The sequence below is a fragment of the Typopeltis vanoorti genome, chromosome 1 (assembly GCF_054136105.1).
Source record: "Typopeltis vanoorti isolate ZY-2024b chromosome 1, IOZ_Tvanoo_1.0, whole genome shotgun sequence".
Classification (NCBI taxonomy): domain Eukaryota; kingdom Metazoa; phylum Arthropoda; class Arachnida; order Uropygi; family Thelyphonidae; genus Typopeltis; species Typopeltis vanoorti.
This window is the reverse complement of record NC_143549.1, coordinates 103,980,991-104,002,237: the sequence shown is the minus strand read 5'-3', so window position 1 is coordinate 104,002,237 and position 21,247 is coordinate 103,980,991. Positions and strand designations below refer to the sequence as shown.

Sequence of the window (21,247 nt, the reverse complement as noted above, 5' to 3'; positions counted from 1 at the left end):
CGAAAGCTAGCGGGTTATACCTCTACTTAACAAATCTCATTTGGTCTCGATTACATCAACCAAAGTTACATGGGAAAAGCAGGATGATTGGATTAATGATAAAAAATATCCTGTCGTGACGAATTATTGAAGCTATTGCAGAACTTTAAACCTATATCAAGGTCATTTATGAAAACAAATTTGAAAGTATTATTCTGAAGATCCGTACGAAAACAAACAGCTGACAAACATACCTTCCTGTTAGAAATTAAATGACCTAGACAAACGCATAGATATTATTCAGAATTCGTATTTTTTTTTTTTTTAAAGATACGAAATAGGATTTTTATTTGAAGGAAAATATTTTGAGAATTTTTTTCTTTACTATAATAACATTTTAATTATTTTTAGGGATAGTGTCTGTGAACAGCTGACTTTGTATCAACTCCAAAGGAGAACTATTGAGAATTAATAATGATTTTGTACCTACTGCACATTTTTATTAACTAAAAGAAGCAGAGAGAGGAGAGAAAGAAAGGTGGACAGATTACTGAACGTGAAACATAGTTACGGCTGTAATTTGAAAGGAAATATAATCCAAAGTAATGAAATCAACAATAGCTTGTGTCGCGTCCTCCTGGTCCTTGACGCTCATCGCATAACTCTATCAATTTAATTTACAGCGTCAATCTTTATTGCAGAAATATTTTACACGTGCATGACGCCAGCATTATTGCATTCCTTTAATACACTGTCAGCATGATTCCTGGTATGAATTAGCAAGACAGCTGAAACTGGAAAATGACTATCTCTCTCTCTCTCTCTCTCTCTAGCTTCCCTCACACAAGTGCTTCACATGTTTTTGTGAATGCTGTAAGCCGATTATTTTCGTCTTTTCTTTTTCCTACTTCTCTCTTTTTTAATTTATAGCCAAAGGAACAGCAGATATAGGAAGCTGTTTTTGCTTCAGTTTGTACGCAGGACTTCCTATTTACGCCAACAGCAAATTTGCAGAAAGTATTTCTTTTTTTTTTTTCTTTCCATGAATATTTATGGACAGCAATTAATCTTCACTCTTTCTTTCGGCATGAAATCAAAATTATACGCTATTAACCATGCGTTAATTTATTATCTTTTTTTTTCCCTTAAGGGTTTATCTAACAGCGTATATTATTATTAGGCAAAGAGGTCAATTCTTTTACAGGAACCATCGTCTAATGTTATATTTATTATACTGCATTTATTGCTGAAGTCAGAATGGCTGAGTTTTCATTTCGTTCTTAGTGCTTTGTATTGAGTTCATTTCAATTGCATGCGTTCGATCAACTGACACGTTTCCCATTTTTTAATACCCTTCGGTATGTAGTTAAACATGTTTTCCATTACTGTTTTCTTGATGTGTCTAATTTATGAGGATCAGATTTCGAGATAAGATCTAACATAGTACAAAGAATGGTAAGAATAATGAGATAGAAAATGACACTCTGAATGACCAGAAACGCATGCCTAAGAAATATTTCATTGTTCTTCAAATTTTAATTATACTTCAGTGATATCACGAAGGAAGTAAAGACAAGAAAAATCTCACAGCGTAAATCTCACTCAAGAATGATAGGTTGCGTATTTTTTTTTCGTTCGCTAGTTCGGTTCATGAACACTGTTTCAAATCGATTTAAAAAAATTTAAGAAGCATTATTGCACTCCATTTCATCCACGAATTAATTTAAAAAAAGAAAAAAGATATACCACCATTGTGGCATATCTTTTATGCCCCAATGGTGCAAACACTAATAAAAACTAATTATCGATTGTCTTAAAAAATGTTCAGAAAGACCTTTCCAGTTCATCAAAATGTTGTTCAGGGAAATGTTCAGAAATATTCTGTAAAAGAAGATAAGAGGACCCGGAATAAGATGTGATGTCACGAATGTAGAGCTCAGTCTCTTTCTAGATAATAGATAGTAAATTATCACAAAAGTAGATAAGAAATTTAAAAAAAAGAGGGGAATTCTTTGATAACTAGTCGGCAAAAAATGCAAGGGTAGATATGTTTTTCTTTTAATATCATATTTTTCCTGCGCTATCCTGAATTGTTTTTTGAATATCAGAAAACGTGAGCCTAACAAATGCTTTAAATTCAGGTCACTGTCCGTCTCGTTAGTTGGGTGAATAATATCTTCAGCTTACAGGCCGTGGGTTCGAATGGGTGGACAGATATCAATGAACAAACATCAAATCTTACACTCATTGCAGAATGGCTGTTTGTCCCTAGCTTTAGGCGGTAGATGACTTTCATCATTTCATGTAAGACAACCGCCTTGTTTATTTAGAGTCTTAAAATAGCTTCAGAAAGTTCTACGTTTAATTATAATTATACGTATTTTCGAATTATACGTTTAGTCTGGAGCTAGATTATTTAGTCCTTATCCCACCCACGATACTAATGTGTCATAATGCAACCGTTTTTTCATAGTGGGTTAGACTGTCAGGAAAGGAAACAAGTATGGAAATCATTGAAGACAATAATGTGTTCTAGATAGTTTACAACTTTTCGCGAAAAGTTATAAATATCAAATATCAAATTTGATATTTAAATATCAAATTCATTAAATATCGTGCAGGCAAAGACAAATTATTACTTTTTATCATTTCGAAACGTTCCCAAATACTAAATTTCGTTAAATTCCAGGTCGGAATGAAGTCGTCATATGTGTATAGACAGACGGTGGACGGACCAAATGAATCTAAAAGGTGTTTAAGCATTTTGAGAAACGAACCTTATAACTTAAAAGATTTTATTATATAAGGTAGATGAAACCACCTATCTATTAATTATAAAATAATTTTATATTTTATGATTTCTGTAAGGCTAATAATTCTAATGGATCTCTAGCAAATCCTGCTAGGTTCAAATATATTCAATTTATCCCTATAGTTTCTCCAGAGCTTAAAGAGGATTCATCATTTATGATCAAGTTATGCTTCATAGCTTGGACACAACACGCAAAAAAATAACAAATTAGAAAATTAACGAAATAAAACCAAAACTTTAACAACGTCTGCATTACTCACCTCATGATGTTTAATCCTCTGAAAAACTTTGCAATATCTTGGTCTGAAGATTGCCAAGGTAATCCTCTCGCCCTCACAACCGTGTTATTATCCACCACTTCGTTTTTCGTACTGCAAGATGGAAAACACAAAGCTCGTTAGGTTGGTTTATTACTATAAATGAAATTAGTTTTAATGAAGGTAATTCATATTCTAATTCAGTACGTCGAAAATACTTTGAACGAGATGTAACGTTCCGTTTTCATCTTATAAAATCCTTTTATTTTTATGAGATCATTAAACTTTTCATATAATATTTGATAGGATGTACACGGTGATTTAGATTTTCCAAATAAATAAAAATATAATAATAAAAAGTTATGATTCTTTCCTTTCAATGACAATCATTTAGCAATAGCAAAAGATGCCCTACCACATCGTTATGGATTCTTTATGAACTAACGAGGAATTCTAATGACATCACGTCTAACCATATCTCTTTCGCCATTATAATTTATTATCATTAAACCCACAGAAGTAGATGAAGCGGAACGGATATTCCTTCGCTCTCTACCTTAATATATGAAAGAATTTCTGTTGCTAATTTTAAATTGAGATAGGTCGGACATGAATCAATAAAATCAAAACGGATATGGCTCTCATCTTTAAATTACACACACTCACCTCTAAGGTATGCATTCTTGCATTTTAGTTTGTGCTAAAAGTGAATTAACTCTTACATTACAGTGTCAGGGAACTGCATTGATTCCATAGGAGTATAATCATCAGTTAATTGCACACATACCGCCTTTAGGCAACGTTTAAGTTGTCTGCGTTGTACCCTCTCGTGATTGCTATGCAGTTCATCGGCCTGAGTGTACATACACCGTGTATGTCCGACACGTTGAGCTCATCAAATTACTTACTAAATGATCGCGTAAGATACCTTAACTATGCTTTTTAACTCAGAAAGAGTTAGTGAGAGAGAGAGAGAGAGAAAGAGAGAATGCTATTGCCCTACATGTCAGTCATGAAGTGCAGCTACATTCGAAACAAAACAAAGAAATTGCACAGTACTCGGCCACTATGTTAGATAGGCATATCCTTAATTGCTGAAAGTCATTTCCTTAACAAGGAAGGTTTAGCAGCAAACAGAATCAGCTGGAAGTTATTAGAAAGAGAAGTTCCTTTATAAGTGTCGAGTGTTCTGAATCACTTTCAATGTCTTATAAATGTTACGACTACCATCAAAGCCTTTTCACAAAGGTTTGGGTTGTCAGTGGTTTAACGTTAACAAAAACAATTAAAAGCTAAAAATAGTGTAAATGGTTACGAATGCCGGCTCAGTAGGAGAGGGTAACGGAGAGAGCTCTCCATTCCACAGGTTTGACTTCATCGTGCATGATCGTTCTTATGAATGTTTTTTAGATGGAAGATGAATTTCATCGCCCGGTGTGAGACCACCGCCATCCCGTTTATTTGACTCTGAAATATTCTATACTTGGTGTCTAGAGCAGCTTCCGGAAGTATTCTCTGATTATTTCATCAATGAATAATCTGTTAAATAATCCGTATTATCTTAGCCAATAGCTGACAATCGAAACACAATTCCGTGATTTACAACCTATCCTGGGCGAGATGCACATTAAAAAGAGAAATTATTTTCGGCACTGGTATCAATCTGATGATTGATATCAGTGCCAATGCAATTGACAGGAGAATGAGCTCTCTTGATGAGAACGGCATGTCCGACAGTTAATTCAATCTCGCTGTACCTACCCCTGTTTATTTCACCCTTCGTCCACCCCTACGTTGAGATACCACATTGTTTAAATTCGGTTTTTACTGCAGATTACAAAAATCTTCCCACAAAAAATCCAAAAATACATAAAATACAACAAAAATCAAATAAATAAAAAATAACGATCTCCCCCCTCACCACAAAAAGAAATAGTAATAATACTTGTCAAAAAAAAAGTTTCCACATCTGCTTCACCAACCAACATTCCTGTCTTTAACAACAAGTTAAAGATTTAAATAGGTAGTTGAAATGAATGAGGAGAATAAGAAGTTAGTTCGGTAAGTGTGAAGATGAAGTGTGTACGGATATTGACGTGGCCAAAAGTAAATGATGGTAGCCAATTCAGTGGAGCCATTCCCATGTAAATGCCTATATAAAAGGCAAAAGAGCAGAAACAGAACGTCCACGAGAAAATGACTGGAGTGAGTAAGTCATCATCTATTAAGTGGACTACCTTCTTCTGTATAACATCAAACATTTGTTTCAAAGTTTGAAACTCTGGTGGGATACCATCTATACTAGGAGAATTAGTGGTATCCAAGCAAAAACAAAATAAATACAAATCAGAGAAGGCATGTGTTCTTGGTATAGTGGGTGATAATTTACCTTAATAATCTATACGGATGTACAAGAGATTTGTAAATAAATACACGTCAAGAGGGGGGACAGTATGAAGGGATATTCCTACAAAAATTAATATGAGTCAGCAAGAGTATATGGACAAACATTTTCCTATGGTTCCTCTGGTGGGTGACATGTGACTGACATAGATTGCCAGACAAAATGGTAACAATGCATTACCAATGAATCAGTTTATGGGGAAATATGATAATCGTTATATGAGTTATCGTGGGAGGCCTGCTTTGAGAATCAAGATTCCTTGGGTGTATTTGCATAATAATAATAAATAATAATAATGTAGCAAACAAGCACTCCTACTTGCTATAATAACGAGAACGAAATCACTTCTTTGAACACCTGCTATGCTGGAAAGTATCGAAATGTCATAGGGCCCCTACAACCACGTATACTGATCAAATGACTGCTCAAATTAATTTTTTTTTAATTGCTAACGCATTTTATTCCCATAGAGAATAGGCGAAGCCGTTTTAGCCCTATCTAACTTTTGAAGCCTGAGATCAGTCAAACTCAATCTTAGCCAATCGAGATAGCTGGCCCAAGACTATCACCAATTTTAAAGGTATCAGCTTAAAAGACGGTAGACAAGTGCCGTGGTCTCCCCGACCCAAACATAATGTATATTTGTCTGAAATTGTGTGAGGTCTACGGTCGATTTTCTTGAGTTTATGGAACGAAACAACCGGCTTGCCCGTGTCAGACTAACTCTAGAACCGGTTGAAAAAAAAAAAGGTTAGAAAAGTTACTCTAGTCGGCGACTAGAATCAAATGCAGAATAGCTTTCTTTGGGCAGCCTAGTGCGATGAATGCAAACATCACTTCCTTAGATACAGGCGTTCAAATTAAAATATCAGAGTTAAATAAATGCTAAATTTATTTAGTATTTAATCAGTTTTAAATAAATTTATAAATAAATTCCATTTTACTGATTTAAATTGATTAACGTTATTCATATTACGAAATAAATTTTCTCCAGTGTTTTAGCTGTGCTTAACTTTCAATTCTTTCAGTAACTGTAGCTTCAAGGAGAGGAATCAGAACTTAAAAATAATAAAAAATCAACGATGTTTCAAAAGTGGTTGAGTTCGCTCTAAACGGCCGCTATGCATGTTTCCTACTTCAAACTATAAAATTTCTAGTCTCTTATACAAGTAACTTTTTTTTTTTCATGCTCCCAGTTTTTAGTGGAATAAGATATTTTCTTGCATTAATTAAAAACATGTTGAATTTTTAAAGCTCAATCAGTATTTGAAAGTTATCATCATAATGCAATTATTCCTGTAAATACCGTTCTCTGAAACTGTAGATTGGGTGTGCCTCAGTATTTATTCGCAGTTAAAGAAAATGCGAATCCGCGTTATTTTTCATACTTAATTCGTGCCATTTCACCCTGAATTGCATTAAATTTATTTATAATATTCCCAAGTTTTCTTTTTCTAAAATAACCATTTAGGAATAGGTAATTTAAACATCGTTTGTGAGTTACAATGATCTATATTATAACGGGCGCTATGCCACTAGAGGGAGACACTGTTAAGATATTTAATTTTTATGTTTAAGTGCTGTCAACTTTTGGTAGTACTAACACAGAAATTAGAACTTCATTAGGAGTCAGCCGAAATTAAGTGAATTAATTAATTTGAAAGGAATTAATTTTGTTTGAATTGGTTTTTTATTTCTTCACCTGTCATATGAAGGCGATATGTGATTCTTATAATATACAACCTATAGATATCCATTATTTTCTCTCTTTTTTGTGGAGGCTAACGTTCTCGGTTCAACAGTGGACTTCAGTGTAATTGTAGCATCTCCGTGATTAATATCTTGGTTTTCGTTTCGCGTGTGCGTGTCGAACGTGACTGTTGAATAATTTCCGACATGGGTCTGATCGACTCTACAGTGTAGTAGCAGACAGAAGCACTGGCTCACTAGCCAGCAAACTTGCTATAGGATAGCGCGGAAGTCCAGTTCCGAACCCCTTCCCCCCCCCTTCCCTTTAAAAAATAAGAAAGAAGAAAAGAAATCCTCGCTTGTTATGAAGTTGGAAATCTTTTAAGAAACGCATTTCTTTCACACTTTAACACGAGTAAGAAAATTTAAGTTTGACTTTATTTTCAAGAGAGTCATTCTGCATGGTTGCTCGCTTCTTAGGACTTCGGATGTGAGTGTAAATGACGCTTATTCTTGCACAAAATGTGTGTGTGGTTGTGCACGGAGACACGGTCGCGTATATCAGTCAGGTGAAAAAACAGCCGAGTAACATTCTTAGAATAACAATTCAAAGAAATTCCCATATCTGATTAAAGAGGCTCTGAGGCTTGAACGCTTTGAAGAATGATTCGTCACGTAAGTATTTTTTTTATTAAAAAATGTCTTACATATTTTAAGTATAATGATTATCTAATTTAGCGAGTTGGAACTATGTCAGTATTGCTGTTATGAGTTTATGTACAACCAGTGGAGGCGCGTGGCTTGAAATCGTGGAGGTGCTGCAACTTTCGAAATATACATACACACTGCAAGTACAGTGCATACGTGTTTGGATAAAATATCAAAATTATGGTAAAAATTTAAAAAAAAATTAAACATGAAAAAATATTGTTTATTATCGATAAAATCATACAGTCTGGTAGAATTCAAAATTACTTAAAAATAAAATCCATTATCATAACCCCAATAATGTTCTAAAATAAAAACTATAACAAATGTCATGTCTTTAATTGTAATCTCCAAATATTTAAAGAGACGGAATAACCACGACAAGCACTACGAACACTCTACTACTGGCGCAAACTGCATATAAACAACAGTGGAACAGCGCGACGACAGTGCCGCATTACGCTAATAGCTCGTATCTCACTATGACGTGCATATGCTTGCGCGCGTAGCAATATGACACTGTGGTAAACACGATGCTGCTAGCGTCCTTCGCCCTCCTAAGTGCTACAAGATGGATTTTTATTATTTTTTATACAAAATATGAGAATTGTATAGGATTGTTGATGATAAAATTAAATATTACAAGCAAATATAAATAAATTAATAAATATATTTATGTATCGAGAAAAATTGGGGGTGCTGCAGTTCCGCATGCCTATGCACGAGCAGTCCCTGTGTACAACATAAAATAAAATAAAAATATGTGAAAATCTTACTATATGATGTGACAATGAAAAATGATTAGTTCATCACGCTTCACTTTATATTTTAGGCTTATTTTGATCTGCTGATAATTAAAATGCTATCAATACACTATTCAACACTATTCGTTAACTTTATATTACAATACATATGTGTTAAGCGATATACAAAATATACTTGTTTATGAAATGTTTAGTCACTTGGATACACCCTTTTATCATTAGGAAACCAAGTGAGCGTTAAACACTCTCGAAAATAATGATCTTTGCAAATAATACTGTATATAAAAAAAGGGGGGTCCGCTATTCAAACAATCGAATTCGAAAAGGGTGGAGTCACTTGTGAAGGTCTTTCCTGGTCTCAGCGACCTAGATTACTAAAGCAGAGTTTCAACGTCCTTCTTCGTTTTAGAAAAGTGAGAGAGAGAGAGAGAGAAATAGCTGCCACGTACCAAGATACTTTTATCACACCAGTCCTAATTCACATCACGTTTCCCGCCAGCGTTCAAATGTTACTAGCAGTAACGTCAGCAGTCTTGATGAAGGTTGACCCTCTTTTTTTTCCCCCCCATTATTAAACGTTTTAAATTCCGAGGTAAAAATCATGCTCACGTGTGTTCGTGTGTAGCTTGATGCAGTTTATTGGACCAGAGACAAAAAAACTGAATCGGCCATCAAGATAGCCATTTTGTCGAGATCATGACGAAATAATACACAATTCGAAGAGAGTTTATTTAAATAACGGGCTTTAAGTAAAACCCACCGGTGATCGAATGTCGTTAACATATTTAATTGACCATATTATCGCCTATTTAAAGTAAAACAGACAACCTTGTAAACGTCAAGGTCTAGAGATCCGTGGAGTATGGTGTAAATTTTCTGAAATTCTAAATTGTAATAATCAAGAGTAATTTTTCAGGCTGCTGAATATGAATGATGAGAGGATATCTAATTATTCAAAATGCTTAAAATCCAACAAGAATATTACGGGGGAGGCTTCTTATGCTGTATACAGTACTTGAAAAAGTAGTTGAATTTTCAGTTTCATAGAAAAACACGGAAGTTTAGTTCAAAAATTAAAGGCTTAAGGAGGAACCCTGTTTTGGGGTGGATGTGCAGAAAGTTCATTTAACTGGACGCTAACTCGTACATGTAAAAATATAAAACAAACCCAGCTTCTGAAAACTGCGTAGTTGTTAACCTTTTTGGCTAGTCATTGTGTCCTTGCTTACAGTGACTCAGGTAATGATCGTTTGGCGTATTGTGACGACCCAGCCCTCATGGGACTAGAAAGAGCTCGTTTCATGATACTTCACACACACACACACACACACGCGCGCGCGCAAAAAAAAAAAAAAAAGTGAATTTTCTGAAGAAAAAAAAATTAACATTAAAAAGAGCAGACGGGATACCTTTTCGCTAACAAAATTAGAACAAATTGGAAAACGTAATTCAACATGAGAGCAAGCAACATATAAAAACATTGGAAAATGCTTGTCATAAATCGTTTTCACTGTTGCACGAAATATAAAACGTTTCATGTACTCTTTAAGTGTTGCGAAATTTCAGGTGACCAAACATAGGGATATTTTTGTTGTTATAAAATAAAAGTTTGCCAAAGTTCCATCCAAAAAATGTCACTAGGAGAAGTCTGGTATGAAGAATTTATTTGTTCTGTTAAAATATAAATAAGAATTTGTTAAAGTCCACGCTTACATTCCTTTATTCTCCCCGCCCCCATCTATGTACTTAAGTGCTATAGCCATCACAAACCTGTTAAATTTATATTGAATAAATTATTATTATTGTAAGTATAAAAATATAGTTTTTTTTTTTTTTTCCAGTGGAAACCAGCATTGTAACGAGGTATATCACTAACTTATTTCGCTCGGTGCACTCTCGTAGTAGCACCGAGAGCATTTAAAGAGATCCTTTACAAAAAACACATGCTGCATCATAATTTCATGCCCCAGATAGTTATTTTAAAAATTCAGATAACGGTTGCGTTTCCTTAAGTTTCTTAGCGTAGTTTATATGTAACCCAGACTTTTCTTACACAAGTGCTGCTTTAAACTGGAAAAGTTTTTGAGTACCAGAAATAAATTTTTAAATAGGCTTATAAATAATACATATCTGTTTAGTATCGTACTGCCAACCAAAGTTCTGTAATTAAAATTCAGAAAACTCTACCACAATTAAGCCTAAAACGCAATCAAATAGTTTGCTAAAAAACATTACAGTTATCATGCAGAAAAAATATTCATACTTTTCCAAATAATTTAAAATTATAATAAAATCGATTTTCCTAATTATTGACTTATTATTAGCGTATTATATATTTAATTAAAATTATTAACTTAATACTTGTTTTCACGTGTTTGCAGTAAGCAGTTTATTCTTGAGTTATCAGTATTAACCATACGATTCTCTAAAGAATGAGACACTCACATCAAACTTCAATTATTTTTTTATTATGTACAAAAATTTCTTTATAAAATTTTATTAATAAATACTTAATTTACAAACGTAATGTTTTGAATAATTTTTTTCGGCTTTTCAAGTATTATTCCTATTTTTATCATAGCAATAGCTAATCTCTTAATATCTGATTCCCAAAACAGGGAGCAACTGCTTCTCTTTGGGGAACAAACTTAAATTATATATAGTGGAACATTTTAAAAATCCTTGGATGTTTTAGGTAGTTCAGTAGTTTATACTGTTACGCCTGATATCTTAAGAATGTAGAATTCTCAGCTATCATGGTGTAACATGAAGAATAAATAAATTAAGAACCCTGCATAAAAGATAATAGATGAATTAATTAAAAGAAAAAGAAATATTCTTGCATCCAATAAAATATATAATATATAAAGGTGATTGTTGAACTAACTAACAAAAAAGAAAGAATATATTAATGTTGTGATATGATATAAGAGAGAAAATTTAATTAAATAAGACAGAAAAGGATTAGTCATAAGAGATGGTATGTGAGAGGCTAGAGATTAAAATATTAAGTGAATTCACAGAGAAATTTTGGAAAGGGGATTAAGTTAGAGGCTAGCAAGAGAAAAACAACAGACAATCGCTCAGGGATGATTCCCGGATTAAGACATCGTTACAGGCTCGCCGACCAAAGGACGTTTGGTAGAAAAACGCCATCCTAATTGGTCGGTGAAGTAAAATCAAGTAGGGGGCGGAGAAAAGAAGTTATAGAAGGTGCCGTTGGGAGAGCAAGTATAAAAGGGTTGGAAACCCCCCCCCCTCCACGGGACTTTGAGGCTTTTAGACCTTTTTGGCTTTTGGTTTTTGGTTCTGTTCCAGGAGAGTTCTTCGCGAGCTCCTTCGTATGGGTTTCACGGTGTTTTCCTGAGTGGCGAGATCGGAGTTATATCTCCATCGTCACAACACGGAAACAAAAGTGAGCGGAATTTCGGTTCCGTATTTCCTATGTAAGAAGCGAAGAATGCCATAGAGTCAAAGAAAAGGAAACATATTCTTTGTGTTTCAACTTCAGTGACAACCACGAGAAAGGGAAAGAAGTAAAGAAATCGATGTCCACGTCCCGAGTTGTACAGTCGTTATATAGATGATTCAAAGTGTGTCCTAAGTTACGAGAGGTTAAGACCGCATAAGCATAGTTCAATTCCAAAAGGAACGTAGGAGAAACAGATTATCGGAGAGGTTATACCAAGATAGTTCGATCAGAAAAGGGTGGAGGCCCATATGGAAAAATCAAGAAAGAAAGGTACTGTAAAATATATCTCGTGTTAACTATAATTCGTCTGTAATAGTTATCATTATTCTAATACTGAACTATTGAAGTGACCAAGGAAAATATTATACTAGGACTTTAGTATCTGACAGAATATAATGAAAGTAAGCTTGCTAACATGAATAATATATAAGTAATTACGTGTCCTAAGAATTTTGCATGTCCATTGTAATGTATAGAAATTTTTAGATGTCATAGTTATGTGTTAGTGCAGTAAATAGTTTAGTTAAGCTACTTAGTTTGGATAGTTAAATAGTGTGAATTAATCTTATATGTCCATGTCATATGAAGTTATGTGTTGAATGTGTATGGCGGTATGATCGTAATACTCATTATAGGATCATAGCCTAATTACTTGTAATTAGCTAATATTAGTTTGTAAATATTCAGTATAGCATGGAATTGAGTAATAACTAAAATTTGAATTGTACCATGTTAAGGAATTTAATAAATCTTTTGTCCAATGATAAAACAGTTGTCTGAAATTGCTGTCCAATGCACCACTTGAAAAATACGAACCTAATCACGCGGGAAATTAATGTGTTAAGAAACGAGATAAAGTGTCACGACTGCAACATAGTTACACTTTCTGACATATTTTAGTTCTTTCTCCTTGTTTTTGCATATAATATATTAAACTAAATGTCCCAAAAGGCACAGCATAATACAGATATTAGGGATACTAAGGGGAGAAATAACCTAGATATTAGTAAAAAATTTTGGTGATATCTCGAGCATAGATAATAGTAGAACATAGATAAGCGGAAATTATTAGATAGAATAAAAATTGTAAAATGGGACACAACAATACGGTACTATAGAATTCAAACTCAGAGCTTTGGCGGCTTTGGATAAACGTTCTTATAAACACCTCAAAATATTTAAAAAAATTAAATTTACTGAAAATATAACATACAAAAAGCCGACCCTTTGCAGTTAGACTTTATATTTGAAAAATTTTTGATATTATCAAAAATATGTATACTCGTAGCTAATTTTCTTGTGAAATCTTTTATTTGCACGTGTCTGAAAACGAGAAAGTGAAATTTCTAAAATACATCATAAGGGGTGAACAAGATACAAACATTTGGTAACTTTATATAATTAAGAAAAAGATAGTTTACAACAACAAACAGTTGTAACGCAATTTTCCCATAACAACAGTAGATTTCGCTTTAATAAAGAGTCAAGGGTCAGCATTAAGTCCGTTCCTGTTTAATATTGTGATGGAGGTGGTGAGAGAAGACGCGCCTTGGACTATGTTGTATGCAGATGACATCGTGCTGTGTACAGAATCAAGAGAAGAAGTGGCAGCTAAACTGGAAAGTTGGAGGAAAGTACTAGAAGAGAGAGGTATGAGACTGAGCAGAAGTAAGACAGAGTATATGTGTTGCAAAGTAAATGGCAGCCAGGGGACAGATCTGGAGCTGGAAGGAAATGTCATCAGGAAGGTCAGTGACTTTAGATAATTAGGTTCAACAATGAGAGAGGATGGTGAGGCTGAGAATGAAGTGGGATGGAGGAACTGGAGAGAGAGAGATGGCTGGAGTGCTATGCGATAAGAGGGTGTGCCGATCAATCTAAAAGGCAAAATCTACAGGACAGTAGTGAGACCAGTTATGACATATGCTATGGAAACTGTGGTCCTGAGGAAAAATAACATCAGCAGGATGGAGGTAGCGGAGATGAGAATGCTTAGGTGGATGTGATATGTGACCAGAAAGGATCGTCTTACATAGTCATTTGACCGTGACCAAACGAACTTAGGAGCAAAGATACAGGAGGCAAGGTTGAGATGGTTTGGTCATGTGATGAGGGGGGAGGAAGAGTATGTGGGAAGAAAGGTCATGCAGATGGATGTGCAGGGGGAGGAGGGAGCGCGGGTGGCCAAAGAAGAGATGGAGGGAGATGGTGGAGGAGGAAGACTTGAAGATGAAGAACTTGAATGTGGTGACAACCCATGACAGGAGGTTGTGGAGGAGACTCACTACAAACAACAACCCTACTTAAGCGGGAAAAGCTGTAGAAGAAGATTTCGCTTTAATATTTAAGAAGCTTTAACATAGGCACGCTACTATTTTCGAACATTCTGCGTTGAGTCCTACTAATACCAGAAATATTCATTTGAATTGGGGGGACGAAATATTTTTCCCCTTCAAGTAAGACAACTACTTGCCTAGAATGAAATAATTTCATTAGAAGTTTATAAAAGGTTTGCAATATTTTCTTGATAATAAATTTTGCTTCTTGCCAAGAAATATTTAAATTGTGGAGGGGGGGGGACAAAGAAAGATAAAGACGATGTTTTAGTCTTGAAGAACGAGGAAAAGTACAAAAGACAATAGCTATACATATAATTAACGAATTTCACACACATTATGAACTAAACATGCTTTAGCTAACATCAACGTCGTCTGATACCTACAGGTATTTATAGTAAGTAATGAAGGCATGCCCCTTCTATTTATTGTCTATGCTTTCCTTGTCTGATGTCGAAGTTCAAGGGAAAAGTGGGAAATAAAAATTAAAATCCATAGTTTCCAGTTTGTTGGATGCGACACAAGCTCATTGTTCAAGACCTAAATTGTTAAGTAATTAAGTGGTTTTCCAGGGATGTAGCTAAGCGTGAGCTGGTACAGCAGCCTTTGAAGTTCTATTCAAAAGCTCCACTCGAGGCGTTGTATAGCTGACCTCTACTGGCGAAGTCGTGACCATTCTTCCTTCACATCGGTGCTTCTTTGCACGTGCTTTTTAGATTTTCACTGGTTCTCTTCCTTCACGATCAGGCGCAATATGTTTTCGATGAAACACTGAATCCACTGTCGCTGTATTTGTCTAAAACCAGCGTCGCGTCCTTGAATAATGGGCGGAAGGCGAAATTCGTGCAACATTGGAGAAAGAGAGAACTGTTTACACACTTATACGTGTGTCCAATGGAATTTCCTTCATAACTTTGCGTTTTCTTTAAATTTTTATTTATGTCAAAACGTAACATTTTAAAATAACTCCAATAAATAAAACAAATTAATAATAATAATAAAAAACTTGGTGATCGTTTTTGGTATAAAAATACGAAGTATTTTGTATTGGCCATTGCAAAAGAAGTCATTTTTCAAAATTATGCACAATAAAATTTAATGGTTTAAATTGGTTCCTGTAGTGTGGATCACCTAAGTCCTAGGGTATATTTGTTGTAGCCTGCCAAGCACTGCTCTAAGTGTGTCTGAAGAAAACATATGTCGCAGAACAATGAACTACAATCGTGATCTGCAAAAAATAGAGTTTTGATTGCTTAATTATATTACTAATTCTTTCACATAACTATTTGTAAACATGGGTTCTGCCTCGCTGGCAAAACTTTCTTTGGTGTTTTCCGATTATGTAAAAGATTTAATTCTATCCAAAAATCGTTTCGTCTCTGCAAAACATCCTGGAAAGGAAAAAGAAAATCGCTGTTCATGGTTTATCTCGAAGTTTGAAGCGAGATTATGAATTTAAAAACATAATCTATTAAATTCTTTTTTTTTTTCGCACTCATAGATATATAGATGAACGTAGAGAGATTTTACCTTTCAATCAACTTTAAACGTTGACTGCGAAATGCTTTCACACATTTAGAAAAACGAAACATTTATTTTTGATCCAAAGGGAAGGTCGTAAGAACTTGTAATTAAGAGGAAAGCGTTCTTTATTGTTTAATCACGTATTCACTTCAGATGCATCAGAAACTCTCAGGAGTATTCACTGCGATACATCTCCAAATGATCATTAACGCACTTCACTTCCCTCGAACAGATCCCCATAGGATGGAACAACTTAGTGCAAGCTGAATCGATTTCGATGCAACTCACTGATGTGAGTCACTGAGTAAGAACTCGGTGGCAGATGAAATTTGTCGGTGAGTGACTTATTACAAGTGGAACAGACTGTATGTCAATCAAACATTCTGGAGTGCTATCATGATTTTTTTTTTTAAGTGGAGACCTTTAAAACGTAACGAAATAAGTGCGTTATCACATTCTTGAAAATCTGCAATATTTCGTGATGATTACGGAATCAATCCTGAACTTTCATACCCTTACATGTAATGATACGAAACTTATGTCAGGTTAAGGTTTTTCAAATGGTTTGTGTGCCTTCTAGGGTACAGTGAAGGAACAGCAACTCCCTTTGAAAATACCTGGATTGGAATCTTATTTGGGATTCTAGGAACATCTGTATTGAATTATGATTTGAAGGGGAACAGCCCGCATCATCATACAGGAGACAAACAGGGCTCTCCTTCGGAAATTGAGGCTTTTTTTCTTAACTAGTTATTATATATAACAACTGTCCTCATGATCATGTTGAGGATCCTCCACTTTGACGAAAAGACACTGATTGTAATAGAGGTGATTGTTTTGAGGATAATCGATTTAAAAGTTTTAAATTGATTTAAGATTTATGAGAGGAGGTCAGGTTAAAAAATGAAGAGAAAGCAGAGGCAGTAAAAAAATGAACAGAAAATAGACGGGGGGGAAGCAGTATAAAGCTGCATTTGCAACAGATGCAATAAAACGGAATTCCCTGAAAAATAAGTGGAAAGTTAAACTTCGTTCTTTCAGTATAACTATTTCAAATGGCATTAGAATTCCCTACGAATGGTGTCCGGTGCTCGTAAGGTGTTTTCTCGTTATTACAGTGGTTAAAAGGTGTGAAGGACCTGGCAAGCCTTTCTGCAGCGCACCAATCTGTGCACTCAACCATAAATCTTAAGAGTGCGGCTAAATTCTGAAAAGAAAGAAAGAGAAAACGGAGTAGGCTCAGAAAGTTGCTGAAGATAATGATGGCTAAGAAGTAATTGCTATAACTTTTCCAGCCGTCTTTTGGCTGTTTCTTTGTCTTGTGAGCTCCACAAACCGGAATAACCGGCATCGTTTCACTTTCGGTCACACTTGCCATGTGTGTGCATCCAGATCTTTCTTTCAATACTTGTTCTAGCTCGCCGAGGAGAGAGAGAGAGAGAGAGAGCAGTGCTTCGTTCGCCAAATAAAAACGCTTCTCACTACCTGTTTGCCTGTTGACCTTGAACGAGGCCGTCTACCGCCAGTGAATGTGGTACAAGGTGAACTGCGGGGAAACGACTTCTCTGGTGAAGATTTAAAATGACGGTCACGCTTGAAACATCCTGGGCTAAGGTGAAGAATAGTTTACTCGTTCTTTCTCGTTATTTAAAAATAATTTCTCCACCTTTTTCATAAAGGAATATGTACACTTTACATAACTATACGGAAACCATTCTTTACCTCCTGTGTTCTTTCACTTTCCTAAAATCTTTTTATTATTATTATTATTAGCAGTAGTAGTTAAAATTTTACAACCATTCTACCGTAATTTTGTTCAACAAATACAATTTTCTTAAACTAAAGAAAACCACAAAAGTTGTTGTCTTAACTTTTAAAAATGCTGGAGATCATAAAATAATGACGAATTATATGTCATTTCTGAGTGGACTGAGACATAAATATATAGCATTTGGGGAGTTTCAGTACTTTTAATTTTTATTAACATCGGAGAACTTACGTCATTATTAACATAATGACGTAAGTTCTCCGACTAGTATGTACCTTTGTGAGAGAAAGGCGATAATTTTTCTACCTCTGCATAAGATTGACTAACTCGCATGCCTCTGGCAGACAGCAGATGAAGACAGGATTAGCCGCTCTATCCCAATGAAATTTGGATTTACGCAAAAGATGTTAACTGGACCTAACAGGTGATTTAACATAATATATGAATGAATATGAAATAATAATAATCGCATTTTTTAACAATCGAAGGTGTTGTTCCTACCTCTACTTTACAGAATGAACATTCTTTATGGGCATCAGTATATTCTGATCGTTTAAATAATTTCAATCATGGTTGAAATTTGTATGTTATTAGTAAAGAAGAATATTGCTCTAAAAAAATTCGAACCTCTGACCGTTACAGTTTCAGATCTGATTTATTTCGGGAGTATCAGATTCAATTTGTTCGATTTTTTAGAGGTTTTTATTTTAACTGATGCATTTACGAGAGATTTCGATTATTAAAAAAAGATGTCACTGAGGAAAGTGTGCAATCTCGGGTTCTGATAAACACTTAGAACAAAAATGATATTAAAGCAACTGATATAAACAAGAAAGAACAATACAAGAATAGAAGAACATAAATTACTTTCATAACTCTGCTACTGGTATGTTCTTTCTTGTGGTTATATCCGTTGCTTTAATATCATTTTTGTTCTAGGTGTTCATCAGAACTTTCCAGACCCCCCACCTCGTAAAAGAGGAAGCAGAAACTCTCTACCTATATCTACGTCGGAACATTATAAAATGAAGCTGCTTTAGTGGATAGTGTTCTATCTCTCTTTCATTTTTTTGTGGGAGGTATTGGAAGAAACAGGATTATCTCATACACACTAACAAAAACTCTTTGTTGTTATTGCCACAGAGGTAAGTACTAACACTCTAAAGGTGTACATCAGCTGTTGTCGTAATAAGGGATGATCTTAACCCATAGATTATATAATTTAGCGTTGCCAAATATATGATTTTTTTAAAAAAAATTTTTCATAAGATTAGTTATTTAGATTATTAAAAAGATGTGTATATGTGTGATGCGTTTGTATATTTATCTTCTACGGTTCTAGTTTAAATCAAATCTTGATATTTCTCACTGAGGAAAGTGTGCGATTTCGGGTTAAGACAGCATCCAGTGAAAAATTTCCTTCACTCATTATTATAAAATTCTGGGGGGGGGGGGGGATGGTTATAGCCTGATTGCTTAAAAGCACAAGTACTGAAGCAAATAGTCTCGAAAGAAATACTTTTATAAATGATAGTAAATAAAATAAAGTTCATAAACATTGCTCACCATATTCCTGGTTCAAGATGGTCATCTATTTCTTCCGGTTGTTCAAACTTATGTCCTAAAATATTCAACGAGATAAATAAGTAAATCGATATTTATTCAAAATGTAAAAATGTTTAACCAAAAATATACTTTCCTTTTTCTTATTTATTTACATATTTATTCGATAAATCGACACACACACACACACACTATTCAAACAATTTCAGAGATATAGCTGAAGATTTTAGTAACCTACTTTCACGGGTTCTTTTATTTTCAAAGCGCTTATTTTCTTTCCCCTCCTGGAAAGATTGTTATAACTAATTGATAACATAAACCAATTATTTACAGAGTACTCTCGTGGCTAGATCTGGTTTCTGAATGCAGATTTTTATTTATTTTTATTCCGATGAAGTTATCACTTTTCCTCGTGTATTTTCGATAAATAAATATGTAAGTAAATAAGAAAAAAGGAAAGTATATTTTTGATTAAACATTTTTACATTTTGAGTTCTTTACAAAATGAAATATATGCAACAAAAAATAATAAATAAAATAATCATTCAAGTAATGTTTGGTTTTATTAATACCAATCGAATTAATACCAAAACTAACTCACATATAATTTAAACTCGTCCTGCGTTTTTGCACTCAACTACAAAAGACAAAGAAAGAATTCCATTGGTATTATTATAACAAAACTTATCAGTTCAAATTATTCACTTAAGCATGATGATTCTCTGCTGTACCGCATTACCTAACAAAAGAATATAATTGGTCTTAACTATGCGTACACTAGAGGGCATTGGCGCGTGTTAGCGTTCATGCGTCGTAGCCGAAGGGCGCATACACCTGTATCCCAACATTTTACCGGCGTGGTTTGTAGCAAGGCTCCACCTCTGTCCAGGTTGTTGCCCTCGTTCTTTACCCTGCATGTCGACTGACCTCCACCACTTTTGTCTACTGCCCCTTTCGACCCCCGTATCTTTTCCCCTCTCCTCTATACAAATAGCAGATAAGCCTATCACGAGGAGACAACACGAACACCTGCTTAACAATACCAGCAGTGTGTGACGCTTTTTTAGTTTCGTTTGCATGTCCACATCTTTCTCTCACTCTCCACCCTCCCGCCATTCTGTTTTTATATTTTGAGCAAAACCATAACATAAAATTCTAAGACTCAGTAATCGCCTCAACATCAGGAGATCATTGTTCAAGTTTTTCGTCCATCTCGGTAAAAAATAAATAAAAGAAAATAAAAAAAAGAAATGTCAATGCATCATTTCTCTGTATTGTCTTTAATAGGGCAAAATGTCAAAGCATTTTAACACAATATATATCAGTAGTGTGGGGGAAGAAATTTCCTCAAGGGGAAAGTCATGAAACCTGGTTTTCCTAAGGAAAAGTCCATGGGAGGTCTAACCTTTTAGAATATAATTTTTTGTACTATTATCTGCCAATATGCTATCATACAGCAATAAAATTCAATACATGGACCAAACCGTCCGGAATACATCGGTTCATCATTTCGTTTAGTGGTTCATTTTTATCGAGATCATACTGGAACATTGTTATTTTAGTTGTTAAATTCTGATAACATGGTATGGATTGTGCAGCGCAATTTGGTTGTATCGTACAAAACAAAAAACGATGTTATTTAGCATGTTCATTTTTTTCGTCCAAAGCTTGTGGCTCTCGTACTTTTCGTGTCGAAATTTTTTTTCCCGTTTAAGTGAAAATGTTGAATATAAATTTTCACACTTTTTGTACAAAGCTGTTAGGAGGCTCTCTATAAACGTGGTAAAGAAACAAACAATTTTATTTCACCCTTTTTAAAAAGTTTAAATATTTTTCGGGTTAAACTTCTGAACTTGGACATGTAAAACGCCATCTATCGTACAAAATAGGAACTGTCTGTGAAATGAAGATTTTGAAACCAATGTCTGTGTTTCGTCAAGATCGAAGAGAACTAGAAAATAGTTCTGAATC

The 21,247-nt window shown here is 34.5% G+C and overlaps 1 protein-coding gene across 1 annotated transcript in view; it reads right to left on the bottom strand.

The window, feature by feature from the left end:
* Nucleotides 1–21,247, bottom strand: part of fus (epithelial splicing regulatory protein fusilli) — a 123,479-nt gene that overhangs the window by 23,429 nt on the left and 78,803 nt on the right. The window contains exons 5-6 of the mRNA XM_090392436.1: nucleotides 19,280–19,334; nucleotides 3,052–3,162 (exon numbers count right to left, since the gene is read on the bottom strand). Of these exons, the coding sequence (XP_090248562.1) occupies nucleotides 3,052–3,162; nucleotides 19,280–19,334 (166 nt within the window). The remainder of the gene's footprint in view (nucleotides 1–3,051; nucleotides 3,163–19,279; nucleotides 19,335–21,247) is intronic.